Source organism: Onychomys torridus, unplaced genomic scaffold (genome assembly GCF_903995425.1).
Source record: "Onychomys torridus unplaced genomic scaffold, mOncTor1.1, whole genome shotgun sequence".
Taxonomy (NCBI): Eukaryota; Metazoa; Chordata; class Mammalia; order Rodentia; family Cricetidae; genus Onychomys; species Onychomys torridus.
In genome coordinates this window covers 1-23,673 of record NW_023411479.1, presented here as the reverse complement: position 1 = coordinate 23,673, position 23,673 = coordinate 1, and the positions used below count along the sequence as shown (strand labels likewise).

The 23,673-nt window shown below is 40.5% G+C and overlaps 2 gene segments (V, D, J or C); both read right to left on the bottom strand.

The window, feature by feature from the left end:
* Positions 1 to 15,620: 15,620 nt before the first annotated feature.
* On the bottom strand, positions 15,621 to 16,100 carry LOC118575164. The segment is given in 2 exon segments: positions 15,621 to 15,952; positions 16,055 to 16,100. Coding segments are annotated over 2 exon segments (378 nt in total).
* A 6,758-nt stretch (positions 16,101 to 22,858) lies between these two features.
* Positions 22,859 to 23,342, bottom strand: LOC118575165. The segment is given in 2 exon segments: positions 22,859 to 23,193; positions 23,297 to 23,342. Coding segments are annotated over 2 exon segments (381 nt in total).
* Between the last annotated feature and the right edge of the window lie 331 nt (positions 23,343 to 23,673).

The window sequence follows — 23,673 nt, the reverse complement described above, 5'->3', positions numbered from 1 at the left end:
GAATGGGAAAAGGTCTTCACCAATCCACATCTGACAGAGGGCTGATATCCAGAATATATAAAGAACTCAAGAAAGTAGACATCAAAATGCCCAACAGTCCAATTAAGAAATGGGCTATAGAACTAAATAGAGAATTCTCAACAGAGGAAGTTCAAATGGCTGAAAGACACTTAAGGAATTGCTCAACATCCCTAATTATCTGTGAAATGCAAATTAAAACGACTCTGAGATACCACCTTACACCTGTCAGAATGACTAAGATCAAAAACACTGAAGACAGCTTTATGCTAGAGAAGATGTGGAGCAAGGGAACTCTTCTCCACTGCTGGTAGGAATGTAAGCTTGTACAGCCAATTTGGAAATCAATATGTTGCTTCATTAAAAAATTGGGAATCCATCTCCCCCAAGAATCTTGTTAATTTTTAAAGTTTACTTTGTTTTGAATATCTTGTTCATGAGAAAAATAGGACAGGTGTCTTTATGTGTGTCACAACCTCCAATTGCATAAAGATGATCTTCAAGTAGATAAGAGCATCTCCCAATAAGCAGGAGGCATAGTATGTTCAGGACTGTCCTGAGAAGGCATAAATGATTCATACACATCTTCCATCAATCCAGTATCCCTAAACTGTACACACATACACACAATCAAACACACAATCTATACATAGGTAATCTATGTTCCACTAAAATTGAGGAGAAGCTTGATTCTGAAGCCCTTCCAGAGTAGGCCAGAAGATGCAGTTTTAAAAGAAGACAGGAGAATTTTCACAGTTATTGACAGTGAGGCCAAATAAACCAACAGGTGACAGGAGCACATGGCATTTCCTCAGCATGTTACATAAAGTTTCATTACCCATAAACAATCCCTTCTTGGGCTGGAGAGATGGCTCAGAAGTTAAGAGCACTGACTGGTCTCCCAGGGGTCCTAAGTTCATTTCCCAGCACCCACATGGTGCCTCACAACCATCTGTAATGAGATCTGGTGCCCTTTTCTGTGTATATATAAATAAATAAATAAATAAATAAATAAATAAATAAATAAATAAATAAATAAATAAATCTTTTTTTTAAAACCCCTTCTTAGATACTCACATACTGAGGGATTTAGAACCAGAATCTCCTTCCTTCAGCACGTGGTGGAGGAAGTGGACCATGCCATGTGGATCTGATCATATTCTCAAACCTACAGAAAAACATGAGGCAAGTCGAAGTAGTTTATTATAATTGTATTTGCAATTTTCTTTATGAATAACTACTGTCAGAAACTAATATTTCTCAGCAGGTAAAAGCACATGCTACACTTAAATCTGACCATCTAAGTTCAGTCCTGGAAACCCACATAAAATTGCATCTTGTGGTAGCAAGTATGTGAAATCCTAGCATGCCTCCACAGTGATGGGAGGTTAGACAGGATATTCACTCATAATCTCATAGGCCAACTAAGTCTGGTTTGTATAACACAACAGTAGAAACAGTGAGATCCTGCCTCAATAAAAGGAAAAGAGAGAACTAACTCCTGAAATGTTTTCTCTCACTGCCTGCCTGTTCCCTGGTCTATATTTATAAGCACACATGTACACACAATCTCACACACAGTTCTTTTGTAGAACACTAGATCAGGAGTAAAGCCAAAGATATTGTAAAAACTAATTTCTGGATAAGATATGGAAACAAAATTATAATACTTTTATATTAGGAGATGCTATGAAATGAACATTTTATCTTAAAGCCCTCTCTACAGTAAGGAAATGTTTCCTGGTAATGGAACCTAACCAACTAGCCAGGGTTAGGTAAGCCATAGATCTTGGATGAGAATCTACAACTTCCAATTTATAAATAGAATAATCACTAACTACATTCTAACTATTTATCCTTATATCCACAATAAGTGTAGTTATCTGTACTCATCAAGAAAACTTCTCTATTCTTCATGAAATAAATTTTTAAAACGAGAGGATGAATTTAAAGACAGCATGGGTCTACAAGGAATGGTTTGTACGGAAGAAAGGGAAGGATAGAATGGTGCAATCATATTATCATTATTAAAAATCTATTTTAAAATAAAAAAGGAGACCAAACTTTCTGTTACCTTAGTATAAGATAGACATAAACATAGTACCAACTTCAGGGGATACAGCTCAGTAGGCAGAATTGATATTTTAATATTCATGAGACCCTGAATTCATTTCACCACACCAGATAAAACACCTGTCATAGTGCATGCCTACAGTATATCCAAGAAATTTGGTTATGTTGCAGGTGCATGAGAAGTCAAAGATAATTTTTCTCCTTATAAAAAATTTGAGGCAAGCCTGAGACTTGTGTTGCTGTTTTTCCCACAAATACAATACAAACATAACTGTACAGATGTTTGTGCAAGGAATATTACATGAAGTAATCATTTCCACACACAGGAACGCAGACTCCACCTTCCCTCTGTTTCTGCTGCACAGGCTGTCTTCTCAGTGTGTGCTCCACAGCACTTGACAGACTTCGAACCTTGTTCAACCCTTAGCATCCAGGAAGCCATGGACACTGTGTTTTTCAAGATACTTTCTTTGGATCTTCTGTCATGCCTCCTCTCTGATTTCCTTCCTCCTGCCCATGCATAGATAGTCCACATTCTTCTTCTTGTGGAATTATGATAGTTTACAGTGATTTAAAATTTTGAGTTTATATTTAAATTCAGTGTGCATGATAATCGTCTTGCTTTACATATAACACACCTAGATATGAGCTGCTGTCTCATACCTGTCATAATTAAAGCCATAGATACTCTGAGCCTGAGTGAATCCAAGTTCTCATGTTATTTATGTTGCAAAATTTTTTAAAGGGACAAAAATAACACTAATGCTTAATTATACTTACACATACACATGCATGATATTTTTTCAGCAAGAAAAATGATGAAATCATGTTAATTATAGGCACATTGTTTGGAACTGTAGATTGTCAAAATAGAAATGACTGCATGCTGGAAAACAACATAATGAATAAGAAATAACTTTGTTTCCTCAATCAGAGTTAGCATAAAGTTGCCCACACAACCCATATTAATCAACATATTTATTGATATTCTAGTCAGAGCATCAATCACAAAAGTAGTAAAATTTATCAGAATTGGAAAATGGACCAATTAGCAAGCCAGGGACAGCAGTCAGGTGGTGGTAGCCCATGCCATTAATCTAATCACATGACAGGCAGAGTCTGTGTGTTCAAGGACACTGCCAAGCATGGTAACACAAGTCCTTAATTCCAGTACCAACCATAGGGACCTGGAGGTCTTACAGTTCCTGAATTGGCTTCCCACAATGATGGGCTGTGATCTCTGGCTGGGACAGGTAAGTTAGATAAAACTAAGTTGCTTTTGGTTCTAGTCTTTATCATAGCAGTAGGAAGTAAAATAGGACAAGTGTGATTTCTTTCAGAATATTAAATATACTCTTAACATATTAGGGAAATCATTCTACAACTTCTTTAAATTAGAAAAGTACACAATATAGAAGTTGAAATCTTTAGCAAAATTATGAAGCACTAGGAGATTTCAAAACAAAATATGAAGTGTTAGATCCACACAGGATGGCAACAATGTAGGTGTTCAAGGAACAAGGGAACAGAATTAAGTCTAGATTCCCACCCACATATGTGAAATCAGTTTGTCTTTGAAAATATAATAACAATGCAAATTGATGTAGTCTAAATTCCTATTTCTCAGTATCTGAAGAAATCATATTTAAATGCATCACTGAGTCTTATTTAGCCATCTTCAGAGAAGCTGCATCCTATAGTAGAGAAAAATAAATAGAGACCCACAACTGAATAATATGCAGAGAATGAGAGAGCTTAAAACATTTGGTACTAATGGGATATATCCATCAAATCTATCCCCTCAGAGATTAGAGAACCCTGTGGAAAAAGAGGCAGAAATAATGTAGAAGAAAGAAGGGGGTGGAGGAAACCAGGATCATAAGACCCTCTAAATCAACTGAGCAAAGCTTGTATGAAATCAAGAGAATGAAGCTGCGAACACAAGGCATGAAAATGTGTGCTCCAGGTCATCTGCATATATAATACATCTTTCAGATTCGTATTTTTATTGGACTCCTGAGTATGTAAACAAGTAGATCTCTGATTCCTGTGCCTTCTCCTGGGCCTCTTTTTCTTTTGTTGATTTGCCTTGTCTAACTTTGATGTGATGGTTTTTGTTTTATTATATTTCATTTTATTCCATTATGTTTTGTTGTTGACAACAACAACAAACAAACAAAAATAAATGAAAGCTAAGAACACAAACTATGATATATGTAAAAGAAATTATTGGAGAAAGTGTCATGACATGGGAGAAGATTTTATAAATTAAAATTCCTACAACAAAGTTATTAGAGAAAAATTTGACATAGCCAAAAGTTTCTGCAGAGCAAAGTATAGAGACAATCTAAAATTGGTAGAACATATTGAGAAAGAATAGCCTGGTAATGAGTTATAACTGGGAATATATAGCTGGATAAATGGTCTCTCAATTATCAGGTAATAATTGGGGCATGAACCAAAGGAGTAGACACACATGTCAGAGGAAAGCAGAAATATTCCCATAAGTGCATGAGAAGTATTTTTCACCACACATCATCAGAGACATGAGAGTCAAACCTCACTGACCCCACTGAGATATAACTTCAAATTTTGTGTGGATATCCTCCAAAGGACTGATGGGAAGAAGTGCTGTAGAGAACCTGTATGAAATGAAATGCTCATGTATTGTTTTTATGAATGTAAACTAGTGTAGCCCTTAATGGAGACAGAATCAGACTGCAGAGCATATATAAGAGAATTATTTTAAGGAGGCATCTCACTCCTGGGTGCACATGAGAAACGTGAGAAATCTGTTGTTTAAGCACCAGTGCTCACTGCAGCGTTGTCCACCAGAACAGTGATTTAGATAGTCATGTCAGAGTGTTGGTAAGTGAGGTAGTGCATGAAGCATAAGTTGGTTCCAAAGGTAACAGAACAGATACACTTTAAATTGGTGACAAGTCTAAGGAAGGAAGATATGATGTTAGTTAATGTGGCAAAACAACGGAAGAGCAATATACCAATAGGATTTTGTTTAGGCAGAGATACATTCAAGAGCTCTAATGAGTGAAAGATAGTGACTGCTATATATGAAATAAAGTGCAGACTGAAAATTATCAAGTGCACAGATTTTAACAAGGCATACCACATAGATCTGTGTTTTCTATAAATCACTTTTGCTTCATTCTTGTGGATGATTTTTAATTAAAAAGCCAGTAAACAAACAAAAATGAAGCAGAACTGTCAGCAAGATCCAGAGAATGGAGTAGAGCCCCACACATGGCTAATATTTTGCACTATAAGGTGGACACATCTGTCAACATCAACCAGGCAGATACTCAAGAATATACATGTGCTGATTGGATTAGTGGTTTTCCACCAGATTCTCCCAAGATGTAACACACATTTGTATAAGTATTTTGAGATGGAATATGGTTCTCTTCAAGTCATTAATCCATTGAAAATATTTACTCATTACCAATACTGAGGGTATCAGAGGAGAAATGCATTATTTTTCCTGCACAGGAAGTGGTAGAGGCTTTGTAAGAAGAGTATCTAGGAGGGGAGACACATATATGTCACTTCCAGGAGAGAAAGGCACCTGTGTCTGGGCCTGTGTGCCACAGGATTCAGTACCAAGAGGACAATGATCATGTGAAATTAGTAGGACAAGTCTCCAACTGAGTTGGCCACTGTTTCTTAGAGCTCACAGAGCAGTGTATCTTATCTACAAGTCTCCACAAAGAGCCACAGGACATTCATTGGTGACTCCAGGATAGACCTGGCAGAACAAGATGATTCCTCAATGCCCAGTCTATGTGACTGTCATTCTTATTCTCAAATTAACTATGTTCACTTTCGTTCACCCAAATAGTCTGTTCACAAAGAACAGCAACTGAATTCTGGGCAATGGGAATTTGTGTATAACAAGCAATTGTCTAAGGCCTGGCAGGAGATAAGTCATCTTCATTTTGTCTCTGCTTCCCCATCCACAGTAACAAACACTGTACTAATCAAGAATGCCAGTGAGGAGCAAAGCTGAGTCAAAAAGAGAAAAGTTTGGCCAGGATCCCTGTTTATTCATATCACATCTCAGTGACATGAAAGGCATATTTTTGTTCTAATCCTTATGAACATGAAAATTTCTGCTTTTTGGTCCTGTGGTAAATATCAGTTTATTTAAAATCATGACAAAACCTACAACTCTTTAAATGTACAATGAAAATATTAGTTTTATAGACTGAAACTCTGAAGAGTATATCTGGGCATCCTCTAAAAGGAAAATTGGCCTCCACAAGAGAGGAGGTACTCAATGGTGACTATACCATGTCTTGGGTAAATCTTGTGCTCTCTAAGTATGGATCACACCCTGTAGATTCTGAACACACTGTAGAAAGTTTGTTCTGGGATCACACTGAGGTCTCTTCACTGTATGTCTTGCACAGTAGTAGGTGGCAGTGCCCTCAGTTCCCAGATTTTTCAGTTTCAGATGCACAGTGTTCTTGGCATCATTTCTGCAGATGGTTGACTCAGCCCTTCTCAGAATCTTTAGTACACACAAATGCTGTTAGTAGTCCCCAAGGCTCACCCCAGGACCCTCTGTTGAGATGGAATTATCCAGTGCCTGTCAAAGCTGCTTGATATGGATCCTGAAGATGTTCAAGAAAGTCTTAGGGATCCTGCAGATATCGCTAAGTCACCTTCAGATTTCACAAGCTACACTTCACACTGGACACGTGTATGCACAAAGAATTCCAGTTAGGAATCACACATACCCCCCCCTTCATTCATGTTGTCTCTCACACTCACAATCTCTACTTCTTCATAAATCATATTTTAAAAGAGCAACAATGAAAACACAGCTGAGCCTCAATTCCATGGTGAGTAGTATTGAATGCATTGGCTGTAGTTAGAGATTTCCTGCCTGGCCCAGTCAGGACAAATCTCTCTCACCCACCAGTCCCACAGTCTCTCAGACCCAACCAAGGAAGCACACAGAAACTTACATTGTTTAGAAACTGCATGGCCGTGGCAGGCTTCTTGTTATCTGCTTCTTTTATCTTAAATCAACCCATTTCTGTTAGTCTATACTTTGTCACATGGCTTGCCTTACCGGTGTCTTTACATGTTGCTTTTTATGGTGGCGGCTGGCGGTGTCTCCTCCCCAGCCTTCTACTTCCCAGAATTCTCTTCTCTCTTATCCTGCCTATACTTCCTGCCTGGCCACTGGCCAATCAGAACTTTATTTACACAGAGCGATATCCACAGCAATTGGCACAGGAGATCACTTCCTAAATATAACACCAGTAGCACAGACACTGAGAGAAACAATCAATCAATGGGACCTGTTGAAACTGAGAAGCTTTTTTAGAGCACAGGAAATAGTCAACAAGACAAAGCGACAGCCTACAGAATGGGAAAAGGTATTCACCAACCCCCACATCTGACAGAGGGCTGATATCCAGAATATATAAAGAACTCAAGAAATTAGACATCAAAATGCCCAACAGTCCAATTAAGAAATGGGCTATACAACTAAACAGAGAATTCTCCACAGAGGAAGCTCAAATGGCTGAAAGACATTTAAGGAATTGCTCAACATCCCTATTAGTCAGGAAATGCAAATCAAAATGACTCTGAGATCCACCTTACACCAGTCAGAATGCCTAAGATCATAAACACTGAAGACAGTTTATGCTGGAGAGGATGTGGAGCAAGGGGAACTCTTCTCCACTGCTGATGGGAATGTAAGCTTGTACAGCCACTTTGGAAATCAATATGGCCCTTCCTTAGAAAATTGGGAATCTATCTCCCCAAGACCCAGCTGTAGCACTCTTGGGGATATACCCAAGGAATGCTCAATCATACCACAAGGGCATTTGCACAGCTATGTTCATATCAGCATTGTTTGTAACAGCCAGAACCTGGAAACAACCTAGATGCCCTTCAACTGAAGAATGGATAAAGAAAATATGGTACATATACATATACGCAATGGAGTACTACTCAGCAGAGAAAAACAATGACATCATGAGGTTTGCAGGCAAATGGATGGATCTAGAAAAAATCATCCTGAGTGAGGTAACCCAGAATCAGAAGGACGAACATGGTATGTACTCACTCACAGTAGGATACTAGATATAGAACAAAGATGACTAGACTGCTAATCACAATTCTAAGTAGGCTACCTAGAAAACAGGACCCTAAGAAAGACACAGGGTTCACCCAATAACAGACAAATTGATGAGATTTACATGAACAACCTGGAAGTGAGAGGGAGTAATGAAGGGCAAGGTTCAAGGTAAAGAGAGCTAGTGGCAGCAGGAGATCCCAGGAGGATCAAGAACAGAAAGGGAGAACAAGGAATAACAGACCATGATAAATGAAGACAACATGAAAATATGAAGAAGCAAAGTGCTAGAAAGGTCCCCAGGTATTCACAAAGACTCCTCCACTGTAGACTACTGGTAATGGTTGAGAGAAAGCCTGAACAGACCTAGTCTGGTGATCAAGTGACTGAACACCCTAACTGTCTTTCTAGAACTCTCATCCAATATCTGGTGGAAGTGGATGCAGAGATCCTCAGCCATGCCCCAGGTGGAGCTCCAGGAGTCCAATTTTTGAGAAAGAGGAGGGATTGTATGAGTGAGAATTGTTGAGACCAAGATTGGAAAAATCACAGGGACAAATTGCCAAACTAATGGAAACACATGAACAATGAACCAATAGCTGAGGAGCCCCCAACTGGACCAGGCCCTCTGGATAATTGAGACAATTGAATAGCTTAAACTGTTTGGGAGGTATGCAGCCAGTGGGACTAAACTGCATGAGCTGGCTGTTTGGAACCTGGGGCTTATGCAGGGACACTTTCCTTGGCCTAGAAGGAGGGGACTGGAACTGCCTGGCCTGAATCTACCAGTTTGAGCTGAATCCCCAGGGGAGTCTTTGCTATGGAGGTGATAGGAATGGGGTAGAATGGGGGGAAGGTGGGGGCGGGGTGGGAGGGGTGAGGACGAGGAACTCATGGCTGATATGTAAAATTAAATTAAATTTTAAAAAAATTGAAGAGTTTCGGATTAATTGCATTTGCAGAACAGATTTCAAAGCAGCTAAGGGTTGCATTGCTATGTGGTCGGTTATTAGTGGCCCATCGTATTTAGATCTATAATAAAAAGTAGAAAGCTGAGCGGGCCAGAATACAAAATACACAGTTTGATGAGAAAAGGAATACAGGAAGTGTAAATGGATTAAGAAAAGTGTTATGCTAATTGGAATAAAGGATGCGGTGACCTCAGAACACGACCCCTCTCAGCTAAGCTTCCCAGCTCATGAGAGGGAATTATTGAAAAGTGAAAAGTGTAGTTGGAGTTTTCCTGCCTGGCCCACAGTCAGGTCAAATCTCTCTCACCCGCCAGGCCCATAGACGCTCAGACACAACCAAGTAAACACACAGAAACTTACATTGATTACAAACTGTATGGCCATGGCGGGCTTCTTGTTATCTACTTCTTCTATCTTAAATTAACCCATTTCTATTAATCTATACTTTGCCACGTGGCTCGTGGCTTACCAGTACCTTCCTTGTCATGGTGGCGGCTGGCAGTATCTCTCTTCTCAGCCTTCCACTTCCCACAATTCTCCTCTTCCTTGTCCAGCCTACCCTACCCTTCCTGGGCTACTGGCCAATCAGCACCTTATTTATTTTAAACAATCAGAGCAACACATTTGACATACAGAACATCACACAGCATTTCCCATTTTTTTTTCAAAAAGCAAGGTTTTAACTTTTATATAGTAAAATTTCAGATAACAAAACAATTATCAAGCAAGAATTACAGTTATAATATTAAGGAAGATATCCTGTCTATCTTATATTCGTGAGTCTAAGGTTTTATATCTAACTTATCTTTTATCATAACTGAGGAAATTATAACTATCTAGTCTTCAACCACATCAAAGACTTCAGAAGGATATAATATTACCTGAGAACTGGGAGAAGGATGCAAGCAACTTTTGGTAGTCTTATAGGGTAGACAGAGACAGCTGGCAGCCTGGACAGTCACCTAATGTTCCTTTGTAAAGTTGGGGCTTCTGTCTTCAGCCCACAGGGCTAGAGTCTCTCGGTCACTTCTCTCAGGGTCCTGTTGAATGTCTGGCAATTTCCTCTGTGAAGCAGGAACCTGAAAGACCATTTTGCCAAGCAAAGTTCAATGGTTACCTTTCTATGGGTCCTGCATGTCCAGTTGATCAAGCAGTCCAGGCAAGAACAGTTTCTTGCCCAAATGCCTATTTTTGCCAAGGTGAAGATAAACTCCATATGAAGTGTCTTCAATGTCCATCCTCCTCTCTGAAGTAAATTGGTGCTACCATGAGCAAACATGTCTCACTGTCCATAAAGTCTAAATTTTTAAAAATATTTTAAATGTCATATTCTGTAGGTATTTGAAGTGTTTGAAGATTACCTATCTATCTGAAATATATCAATGTATACCTAGAAAACTTAACTAACATGTTACATACAAGTTTGACTATCATAGATGACTAATTATTAATCTATTTTTAATTATCTATTAGAATTTAAATGAGTTTCACAAACATAATACCTCAAACGAGAGTAAAAGTATATATACAGTATTACAAAATTAAATTTAAGTTTGTATCAATAGACTAAAATATATACCAATGTAAAAAATTTTAAACAACTTGTTTTTCTTTGAAAGTAAGCTCATTAATTGACACTTTCATCCTATTATATCTATATCATATCCCCTTTTCTTCTTTAGAAAGAGATAATATTTATAATCAACCTGATTTAAATAAAAATATTGGGTTTTCTCTGTCCCACATTAGAGGGCTCTTCTCATTTGGGACACAAGAATCTGTTAACCTTTTTTTTAGCAATATGCCTGGGTTTAGAGAAGGAGTGACCCAATTCCATCTCCAAAGCCAGCTTGATACATTTGGGAATTTGGGTGTAATTTCTCTTACTACTTCCTGCTGGAGGGGGATGCAGTATCTTATGGGGACACAAAGAAAATTTTAGGATTATGAAGTAGTCTATGAGGGTAAACCTCTGAACCAGTTGCCTTGAAACCATTCTGGATGTTGGATCATCTGGGCCATGGTGTCATCAGAGACCTTTCAGGTGGTCTTGGCTGATCAAACCTGATGTATCTTAATCTGGAACAAATCCATAGCCTCTGGCTTTCTGTGGAAACAAAATCAGAGCCTCTTTTCCAAAGCAACATATCCTTATATCCAAATTTTGAAGTCATGGTGTCTTTAAAATTTACATATTTGTTTAACTCAACAGCTTTTATGATCAAATCTTTTTCTCCAGTTAAAAATCCCAAAGACAACATAAACCAGAATCTCTGTGTAATATCCATCTTTGTAAGACTAAAACGCCCCTGTGGCTGCTGGCTCCACCACCTCAGCTTCTCAACATGGTGGTGGTTCAGTTTACTGCCAGCTCTGGGTCTGGAGCCATGTGTACCATCAACTACCAGAAGCAGTTCTATCAAAGCAGTGAATAGGCCAGAAACTTTTTTTTTAACTAGCAAAGGCTAACTCTACCATGCAGCAGAGTAAAGTGCTGCTTGTAGACTCCTCATTCCTGCCACACTGCAGGTCAGAAGCACACACCAGGAACCCGCCATAGTAGCTCAAACCTGCAGGCTGCCTCTAGCTTGAGAGAGATAACTAGGAAGCTGTTTTTAGCTCTGTTTTAGAATATTTTTTCTCAGGTTTTAGGTGGAAACTCTTTCGAACACGTTGGGTGCTATTTGTAGTTAGAGTTTTCCTGCCTGGCCCACAGTCAGGACAAATGTCTTTTACCTGCCAGTCCCATAGTCACTCAGACCCAACCAAGTAAGCACACAGAGACTTATATTTTTTAAACTGCTTGGCCATTAGCTCAGGCCTACCAATGGCTATCTCTTAATCTTATATTTAGCCTATTTATATAAATCTATACTTTGCCACGTGGCATGTGGCTTACCAGTACCTTACATCTTTCTTGTCATGGCAGCGGCTGGCATTGTCTCTCTGCCCCAGCCTTAGCTTAGTCCCAGGTATGGTGGTACACACCTTTGATCCTAGCTCTCACAAGGCAGAGGCTAATGGATCTCTGAATTCAAGGCCAGCCTACTCTACAGAAAGAATTCCAGGACAGCCAAACTTACACAGTGAAGGAAACGATCAAAAACAGAAAGATGGTGAAAACGTATTTGAATATTTGAATGAGGAGACCATGTTCCACCCCCAGCAAGCAGCAGAATGTGGCAGCTTTGGCCATGTAGTTCTGGATTTAGAGTCCAGTATGTAAGAAAGGGGTTATGGTATCTCCCTCTGTGACTGAGAAAGCCACCAAGTCTAGGCATATATCACTTGTCACTACATGGAGGCCCAGGGAAGTCATTGTGTGAAGCTGTGAAGCCAAAGCTTGGATTATCTTGGAAACCCAAGATGTTGGAGAGGTCAAAGTTGTGGGGTACCTGCTGAGGAGAGCTTCTAAAAGGAAGTGGAAACAGCTCAAAAAATAAAGAAATGTTTTACATTTAATAAAGCTGAAAGGAGTTGGAGATCTGAAGAGAGTTTTGAGATCAGACATGGAGATGTAGAGTTTAGAGTTTGCCCAGTCGGTATCAAACTTGTTTCAGCCCAGAATTTCCTCACTATGCTCCTTCTCCTCTCCTTTGTAATGGTAATGTGTATTCTAAGCCAATGAATGTGGGAAATATGTGTTCTACTTTTTAATTTGATTTTATAGGGGGTATGGCAGTTTGAATGTACTTGGATTCCATAGTCTGATAGGGAGTGACACTATTAGGAGGCAGGGCCTTGTTGGAGTGGGCATGGTCTTAATGGAGGAAGTGTGTCACTATGGAAATGGGCTTGAGCTCTCATATGTGCTTAAGATACCTCCAAGTGTTCAGTCCAGTTCCTGTTGCTTTTTGATGAAGATGTAGCTAGCACAATGTCTGCCTGCATACCCTCATATGCCTTACCATGATGATAATGGACTGAACCTCTGAACTTGAAGCAAGATACCACAATTAATTATTTTGTTAGAGATATCATGGTAATGGTGTCTCTTCACAGCAATAGAAAACTAGCTAAGACGGGGATACACATAAAAGGTTGGCATGAATATCTCAAGATATTTGGAATTTTTTTTATTATATTTGTGTTTTAATTTTACAAATCAGCCATGGGTTCCCCTGTCCTCCCCCCTTCTGCTCCTGGCCCCACTTTCCCCTCCATCCCCTCCCCTCCAATCCCATCCCCTCCATGGCCAAGACTCCTCTGGGGATTCAATTCAACCTGGTGGATTCATTAACAGGCAGGTCCAGTCCCCTCCTTCCTGGCTGAGCAAAGTGTCCCTGTGTAAGCCCAAGGTTCCAAACAGCCAGCTCATGCACTAAGGACAGGTCCAGATCACACTGCCTGGGTGCCTCCCAAACAGTTCAATCTATTCAATTGTCTCACTTATCCAGAGTGCCTGATCCAGCTGAGGGCTCCTCAGCCATTTGGTTCATAATTCATGTGCTTCCATTCATTTGGCTATTGGTCCCCGTGCTTTTTCCAATCTTGGTCTCAACAATTCACAATCTTAAAATCCCTCCTCTTTCTCTACAATGGGACTTGTGGAGCTCCACCTGGGGTCTGCCCAAGGATCTCTGCATCCACTTCCATCAGTTATTGGATGAGAGTTCCAGCACGACTGTTAGGGTGTTTGGCCCTCTGATCACCAGACTAGGTCAGATCAGGCTTTCACTTGACCATTGCCAGCAGCCTACAGAGGATGTATTGCAGATTTCTGGGGACCTCTCCAGCACTCTGCCTATTCCTGTTCTCATGTGGTCATCATTTATCATGGTCTGTTATTCCTTGTTCTCCCTTTCTATTCTTGATCCAGCTGGGATCTCCTGCTCCCCTAAGCTCTCTTTCCCTCCAACCTTGCCCTTCATTACTCCCACTGTCATAAAGGTTGTTTATGTAGATCTCATCCATTTCTGTCATTGAGCAATCCCTCTGTCTTTCCTAGGGACCTATTTTCTAGATAGCCTCCCTGGAATTGCATAGCAGTCTAGTCATCTTTGTTCTATATCTAGTATCCTACTGTGAGTGAGTACATACCATGTTTGTCCTTCTGAGTCTGGGTTACTTCACTCAGGATGATTTTTTTCTAGATCCATCCATTTGCCTGCAAACCTCATGATGTCATTGTTTTTCTCTGCTGAGTAGTACTCCATTATGTATATGTACCACATTTCTTTATCCATTCTTCAGTTGAAGGGCATCTAGATTGTTTCCAGGTTCTGGCTATTACAAACAATGCTGATATGAACATAGCTGAGCAAATGCTCTTGTGGTATGATTGAGCATTCCTTGGGTATATTCCCAAGAGTGCTATAGCTGGGTCTTGAGGGAGATGGATTCCCAATTTTCTAAGGAAGTGCCTTATTGATTTCCAAAATGGCTGTACAAGCTTGAATTCCCACCAGCAGTGGAGGAGAGTTCCCCTCCTAGCCAAAAAGAAATTTGCATGCACATTACAGTCTCTCATGTTCAGCCATTCTGTACAGTTTCCACATTTTAATGCAGAGACTTCTCTGGTAGTCCCAGCTTTGTAAGTACCAAACAGCATTCTTTTTATTTTTTAAATTTAATTTAATATTACAAATCAGCCATGGATTCCCCTGTCTTACCTCCTCCTGCACCCCCCTTTCCCCCAGCCTACCCCCTCCAGTCCCATCTCCTCCAGGGCAAGGTCTCCCCTGGTGATTCAGCTCAAACTGGTAGATTTAGTCCAGGCAGGTCCAGTCCCCTCCTCCCTGGCTGAGCAAAGTGTCCCTGCATATGCCCCAGGTTCCAAACAGCCAGTTCATGCAGTTCAGTCCCACTGGCTGCATGCCTCCTAAACAGTTCAAGCTAATCTCATTTATCCAGAGGGCCTGATCCAGTTGGGGGCTCCTCAGCTATTGGTTCATAGTTCATGTGTTTCTATTTGTTTGGCAATTTGTCCCTGTGCTTTTTCCAGTCTTGGTCTGAACAATTCACACTCATACAATCCCTCCTCTTTCTTGCCATTTGGACTCCTGGAGCTCCAACTGGGGCCTGGCCACAGATTTCTATATCTGCTACATGAACAACCTTGATGTGAGTGGGGGTAATGAGAGCTTAGGGGAGCAGGATATCACAGCTGGATCAAGAACAGAGAGGGAGAACAAGAAGTAACAGACCATGATAAATGAAGACCACATAGGAATAGGAAGAAGCAAAGTGCTAGAGAGGTCCCCAGAAATCCACAAAGATACCTCTACAATAGACTACTGGCAGTGGTCGAGAGAAAGCATGAACTGACATACTGTGGTGATCAGATGACCAAACACTCTAACGGTCATGCTAGAAATTTCATCCAAACAACATTCTTGATGAAAATTTGTACAGAGAGTAACATGCACCCTGCCCTTTTCTCTGGCCCTGAGCGCCCCCTGTTGGTGATGAGCGCCCCAGCAAGGAGGTTTGTGTCTGGGTTCACACTAAGGTCCTGGCACTGTGTGTCTTGTACAGTAGTAAGTGGCAGTTTCCTCAGCTTTCAGGCTGTTCATTTGCAGGTAGAGGGTGTTTTTGGAATCATCTCTAGAGATAGTGAACTGGCCCTTCACAGATGCACTGTACTCTGTTGTGTAAATATTCACTTTGTTTCTAATAAAACCAACCCACTCCAGCCCCTTCCCAGGAGACTGGCAGAACCAGCTCATGTAGAAATCACTAAAGGTGAATCCAGAGGCTGCACAGGAGAGTTTCAGGGAACCCCCAGGCTGTGCCAAGCCTCCTCCAGACTCTATGAGCTGCACTTCACACTGAACACCTGCAACAGTAGAGAATTCTGGTCAGAAAAGTGTTGTATACACCCACCATCCCTCTTACTCATACCCCCACACACTCAGCATCTCTTGTTCCCATTAATGACCTTTTAAAAGGGTTACAAGGAAAACCCAGCTCAGCCACAACTTCATGATGAGAGGTCAGTGTTCAGTGCTGGTCACTGAATGGGGAGAGGGAGGAAGTCAGGACTCACCGCCTCTGCTAGAGCAACAGGGGCTGGGCTGGTTTTCATGAGCAGAGGAAAGCCCAATTTGCATTTATTCCTATATATCATCAGCTTTTGGGTTGAAGCAATAGAGGGTGCAGTTATTAAGGATACAGGGTTGAAATGGAAGAGTTAGGTAGAAGTAACTCTGTTACATTATTGTTTTTTATGTGTATGTCATAACAGTTCATTGTTTTATTGTGATTTACTCTTGTCCAAAATTCTGTCTAATTCATAAATATAATAAAGCATTATTTTGAAAATTTAAGGAGAATTAATATAAAGATGAATTATTGTTGAATAGATGTGTTAAAACAAAGGAGTTCTTTTGAGGACATAGTTCACTAGTGTATGATGCACAAGGGCCTAGAATTGTCCCCTTTTCTAATGAGGATACATGAAAGAAATGACTATTCTCCAGGACAAGCCTTTGATAAATGACAAAGCATATTGAAAACCCATGTTTATGCCTAAACAGGCCATGTCTTGTAAACAAGCAAGACTTCCAGTGGAGGGATTGGGACCCCAACACAACCATATTACATTTTTTGGGCTTTCTGATGAAGAGGTTTGTCTGTGTAACAACTCTAGGTGTCCTGGAACTCACTTTGTAGAGCAGGCTGGCCTCAACCTCAAAGAAAACTGCCTGCCTCTGCCTCCTGAATGCTGGGAGTTGTTAGTAATTTGTTAGTAAGTTGTTAGTAAGTTGTTAGTTGTTAGTAAGAATACAGAGTTGAAATGGATGTGTTGGGTAGAAGTAACTGTGTTACATTATTGTTTATTATGTTTATGTCATAACATTTCATTGTTTTATTGTGATTTACTTGTGTTCACAATTCTAATTCATAAATATAATAAAATATTATTTTGAAAATTTAAGGAGAATTAATATAGAGATTAATTAACATTGAATAGAAATGCTAAAACAAAGGAGGTCTTTTGAGGACACATTTCAGTTCTATATGAAGCACAAGGGCCTAGAATTGATCCCTTTTTCTGATGAAGATATATGAAATAAATGACTACTCTCCAGAACTAGCCTTTGATAAATGACAAAGCATATTGAAAACCCATGTTTATGCCTAAACAGGCCATGTCTTGTAAACAAGCAAGACTTCCAGTGGAGGGATTGAGATCCCAACACAACCATATTACATTTTTTTTTTTGGCTTTTTCATGAAGAGGTTTGTCTGTGTAACAACTCTAGGTGTCCTGGAACTCACTTTGTAGAGTAGGCTGGCCTCAAACTCACAGAAAACTGCCTGCCTCTGCCTCCTGAATGCTGGGATTAAAGATATATGCCATCATGCCCATCTGCCACATAACCTTTGACCTACAGTTTGCCATGTCTATAAGATTAGCTGGGATAGAAGTGGCACAGGAATTTGGGGAATGGCTAATCAAAGGCTGGTCCATCTTAAGACCCATACCAGGGAGGGAAACCACCCCTGACTCTGCCTGGAGGGCCAGGACCCAGAGACTGGGCAGCCCAGAGACCTAGGATAGAAATAAATATGAATGGCAAAAAAAAACAGTCAATGAAATGATTTCTAGTGAAACTCTGTTGTACTCATACATTGTTGCCTAGACCAATTTTCATCAAAGAGCTTTCACCTAGCATCTGATGGAAACAGATGCAGAGGCCCACAGCCAAACATTAGTCAGAGCTTGGAGAATCCTGTAAAAGAGGAAGAGGAAAGATAATAGGAGCCAGAGTATGAAAGGACGTAAGAAAACCCACAGAATGAACTAACATGGCTCACTGAAGCTCACAAAGACTGGACCACCAACCACAGAGCTTGCATGGGACCAACCTAGGCCCTCTGCACATGTGTCACAGATGTGTAGCACAGTCTTCACGTGGGAGTCCTAACAGAAGAAGCAGGGCCTGTCTCTGACTCTGTTACCTACTTCTGGGACCCTTTCCTCCTACTGGGTTGCCTTGTTCAGCCTTGATAGGAGAGAAGACGGCTAGTCTTGTTGAAGCTTGATATACATGGGAGACCTGCCCCTTTCTGAATAGAAAGATGAATAAATGAATTGTGGGAAGTTAGGGGGTGGGTGAGAGGGGTTAGGGAGAAAGGAGAGAGGGAGGGAAAATTTTGATTGGGGAAAATTTAATTAATTAATAAAAATAAATAATAAAAAAGAAAACCCATATTTATACTTTCTTGGGTATCTTAATATTGTGTTGGTTTATATTTATCATCAGTAGGCATCAACTCAGCTTTAATTATAAAATCCTTAAAGGAAACAGAGCTTCCATGTCTGTGACTACCAAGGAGTCTCCTGCCTGGACTCTAGCCACACTTGACTGTCTTTCCCTCTATCTGTATGCCTTGAAGACATGGCACTTACATACTGTTTGGGCAATAAGTCACAAGATGAGGAATCTTGAAATAATGATATCCTCCCTGAGAAGGAAATATTAAATTATAATTTTTCATTTGAGGAATTTATTCTGTGTGAAAGAAATCACCTTTATTGTGGTTTTTGGATTCTGTGGATTGGGATATTACAGCTTCTGTAGTTTTCCCTGAAAAGAAAACAAAGCTCAAAGAAAAAACTACAGTTCTGTATTGTTTTTACTTTGGAACCTTCAGGGAAAACACTATAACTCCTTAGGGTCCCTTGACGGTTTCCTATATTCAAGGGAAAACATGTTAAGTGTGAGGAAGAAAGTCATGAAGGAAGAAATGCCATTGTTGGTTATTTGCTACACCTGCTCCTTGGATTCCTGCACTGAGGGAAATGTGAAAAACACATGGTGATTGTACAACCCTTCAGAATGTTTGCCAAGGGTTCAACTGAATATATTATTGCCTTCTAATTTTTTTCAAAATTTCAATATTGATTTCTACAATACTGTATCATCTCACTGTAGAGGAATCTTAAAAGTTCTTATTAATAAAATCAAACCTGAGCCTGGTATTGGGGTGAATGCTGGAAGATCAGAGAAGCAGATCAAGTCATAGTTTCCTCACCTTGCCAGTTCCCCAGCTGATCCTGTTTCCTCAGACTGGAAGCATCTGAGTCCTCATGTCTGTATGGATCTCAGCTGAACTGCTGCTCAAAAGCCTAAAAGCTTAACCAGTCAAATGCTTCTAGTTTCTGGTCTTCACACCTTATATATCTTTCTTTTTCTGCCATCACTCCTGGTATTAAAGCTGGCTTTCTGGTATTAAAGGCAAGAGTCACCATTCCTGGCTGTTTCCAATGTGGCTTTAAACTCACAGACATCCAGATGGATCTCTGCCTCCCAAGTGGTAGGATTAAAGGTGTGTGTGCACCATTTTCTAGCCTCTATGGCTATCTAGTGGCTATTCTGTCCTCTGACCCCAGATAAGTTTATTAGAGTGCACAATATTTTGTGGGACACAACATATCACCACAGCTCACCTTCCTGACAACAATATGGAAGGGTTCCTTTTCGTTGTATCTACCCATATTTTCTACTTATTTTCACAGAGAAGACTTTAAATCAGATAGTGATTGGCTACTCTAAGAACATATTATCCATACTGCAGCACTGTATCATGCAGACTAGTCTCCCTTGTAGATCAAAGTATTTGTAGCTGGGTTTGCATTTAGCTTTCTCTTCTGATACTATGCAGACTACCTTCCAGTACCATGACTACTAGTCAAGAGGGGTAAAAACTGTAGTTAGGCACCAGCTGCACCTCTCCATGTTCAACTAGATATTCAAGTTCTGACTTCAAAACTAGAGCCTAGCCAGACACAAGTGGCACATGCCTTTAATCCCAGCACTCAGGAGGCAGAGGCAGGAAAATGTCTGTGAGTTCTAGGGCAGCTTGAACTACAGTGTGAGTTTCAGGAAAGGTGCCAAAGCTACACAGAGAAACCTTGTCTCAAAAATGAAAATAAAGCCTTACCATCAGTTTGGGGGAGCAACCATTTACATTGCATGTCTGGAATATTAACCTAGTCCAAAGCTGGATGTAATAGGCTGTATGTTAGAAGGAACTGCTGAGATTTTGCCAAATGCATGTGTCCACACTCCTTTGTGAACATTTATGTTGATATTACAGTCTCAGTTGAAATCATATCAACTTCTTTTTTCTTTCTTTCTACCTGAGTGTTTCCAGACATTCCTAATGGTGCTACTATTTAATACAGTTCCTCATGGTGTGGTGACCCTGTAACCAAATGTGATCATGAATTATAATGTAAATTTCTGATGTACAGGTTATCTGAAGTGTGACCTCAAATGTGGTTGCAATTCACTGGTTGACAACTGCTATTCTAAAGAGTAATGGGAAATCCAGAGACTCAAAATCAGCCAAAGTATTGAAAGCAGACAACTGTGGATAGCTAAGCACTAAATGAAACATTAGTAGCTCCTATCTCAAGGATTAAGGAACATCATGAATGATGAGATGGATAGAATGTAAGAGCCAGAATTTGGAGAGGTGTGCCATGCAATGCTGTCTTTGGATCTGACAAGTCCATCACAACCATGAATACTCAGAGGTTGTGACTATATGCAAAAAAAGAAAACCATGAGACTAGGAAGGGAAATAAAGAGAAGGGACTGCAGGAGTGGATGAGAAGGGTCTGCAGGAGTGGATGAGAAGGGTCAGCAGGAGTGGATGAGAAGGGTCAGCAGGAGTGGATGAGAAGGGTCAGCAGGAGTGGATGAGAAGGGTCAGCATGAGTGGATGAGAAGGGTCAGCAGGAGTGGATGAGAAGGGTCAGCAGGAGTGGATGAGAAGGGTCAGCAGGAGTGGATGAGAAGGGTCAGCAGGAGTGGATGAGAAGGGTCAGCAGGAGTGGAAGATGGAGATAAGAGTGAAGAAAAGGTGAATATGGTCTGAACTCTTTCTATTTACACACAGAACTGTTAAAAATAAACAGATTTTTCTGCCACTGTGTTCTATTACTTTATTCGGATGAACATTTCCTTTGCCTCATGCACATGAACTCCTTGACATACTATCTGTATATGTCACCATGTGCAAAGATCTTAACAGTTATCACCACAAAAATTATATATATTTTTGTAGCATTTGTGCTTTGTATAAATGGCACTTGAAAGCTGGGAGGTGGTGAAACACGCCTTTAATCCCAGCACTCTGGAGACTGAGCTAGGCAGATGTCTGTGAGTTGGAGGCGAGCCTGGGCTACCAAGTGAGTTCCAGGAAAGGCACTACACAGAGAAACCCTGTCTCGAAAAACCAAAAAAAAAAAAAAAAAAAAAGACACTTGATTTCATCTTGTAGCAATTTTTAATATAAATGTCTATGAATAATAAAGTTGGGGTAAGTGTACTGCCTATTGTTCTGGGACCCTCAATGAATCCAGAAAACATTAAACATAATATGATTTTAGCTCCCATGTGATTGAAACAAGAATATCTGGAGACCACATCAAGTAGAGCAGAGACTCACACTTGTCTAGTATTTTCCCATTGCAAATTAGGATACTAGTGACTTTCATATTGAGCCAGGAGTTAATAATGGAAGTATAAAGTTAATGGTTTCCACATTGTTCATAAGAATCATGCATGGAAAAATGTACATTTTTCATATTTCTGAGCTAGAGCTCTTCCCATTCAAATCATTGTCCAAGGAAAATGTCTGTTTTCTACTGATAATGAAGTGAAGGAGAGCAAACAAGGAACTATTTTCCCTTTGCTGTAAGTGTAGGTTAATGTGGCAAGCTCTTGATAGAGGTCCACCTCTGGCAGGACAGTCCTGAAACAAGATTCAGTAGCAGGAAGTAATCATCAGGAAGAAGGACAGCATGGTTCACAGAGACCTGGGCACTGAGAACTAGAGCTTGCTCTCAGCAGGAGATCCACCTGCCAGTCTCCCCAATGTGATGTTGGAACAGAACATGGTGAGTCCTTCATCCACAGAATATTTTGATTTAGCAGAAAGACTCTCAGATACCAGATCTTTCACAGTTACTAAGAGTTTATGAAAAATGAAAGAGAAAGGAAATCACAAAAATTAGAACTTACCATTTCCTAATTACTTTCCCCAAATCCCTTCAAAAGCTATAGCCCATGGCTCATCTGAGTTTAAGGTAAGTAGTTCATGTCTGTGTTTAGAGAAATGGTCAGATATTTTTCTAGATGGAAAGTTCTAATTAGCAATATGATGATGAACATAATAGATTAGGTAACTCAATCAGATAAAAATACAATGGGTCAGTGTTGTGCCTGATGTTCACATTTCTCAGTGAAAGCAGAAAGACTGGAAAGCGTGTGAGTCACCGAGTGTGGCCTTTCCTGTCTTTTGTTTCTTCTAATCCTAAACCCTGTCCTATTCAGAATCCACTGAGCCTTGGCCCTGAATCTCATGAGGAAGAAGCTTCAAAAATACCTTGGACATTCGTAAGCATTTGTTCCTGGTAACCTCAGCAGAGTCATTTCTACAATCAGAGGTGATTGTCCGCATTTAGTTCCTGTTAGAAAGTGTGGCATACATTTTCTAAATTGCAGAAAAAACAGAATTATGTTTTCACTGATGTCACAGACATGTACATACTGTAAGTGTGTAGAGAATTCTGTGAAATCATTAGATGGGGTGACAGCTGGGACCCCAGACCCAGCACTTTATTATTTCTGCCCCTGTTTCTACTGTGTCCCTGTTCCCAATTTGCGCTCTGCGCCCCCTGCTGGTCCTGAGCACTGCTGCAGGGAGGTTTGTGTCAGGGTTCTCACTGAAGGTCCCTCACTGTGTCTGTAGTACAGTAATAAATGCCTGTGTCTTCGGCTCTCAAGCTGTTCATTTGCTGGTAGAGGCTGCTTTTGGAATCATCTCTTGAGATGGTGAATCTGCCTTTCACAGACTCCACATAGTGTGTTTCATAATTATAGGTTTTGCTTCTAATTTGAGCAACCCACTCCAGCCCCTTCCCTGGAGCCTGGCGGACCCAGTTCATCCAGGCATTACTGAAGGTGAATCCAGAGGTTTCACAGGAGAGTTTCAGAGACTTTCCCGGCTGCACTAAGCCTCCCCCAGACTCCACCAGCTGCACCTCACACTGGACACCTGAAAGACAGAGAATCCTGTCAGTAAACTGCCACAAATGTCCACTGTCCATCACACTCATGTCCACTCACACACTGAGTATCTCTCCATATCTATAAATCACCTTTTAAAAGAATAACAAGAAAAACCAAGCTCTGTCTCAACTCCATGCTGAACATTCTGTGTTCAGTGATGATCACAGAATGGGAGGAGGAAATGTGAGTCCAGATCTGGGTGCCTCTGTCAGAACTGTAGGGTCAGGGCTGGTTTTCATGAGGCCCGAGGGAACATTATTTGCATGTCTTTCCTGCTAATAACATGAGCCTCAGGAGTGGGAACCATGGAGGAGACAATGAATAGTGGCAGATATCTGACACGAATAAAGACCAAACTGACATTTAATAGCATCCAATGTGTCACTTATTGTCCTGGGGACATAGCTCAGCTGGTCAAGAATTGTTTTTATAATGCTGAAGTGCTATGTTTTTGTTCCCAGAAAAG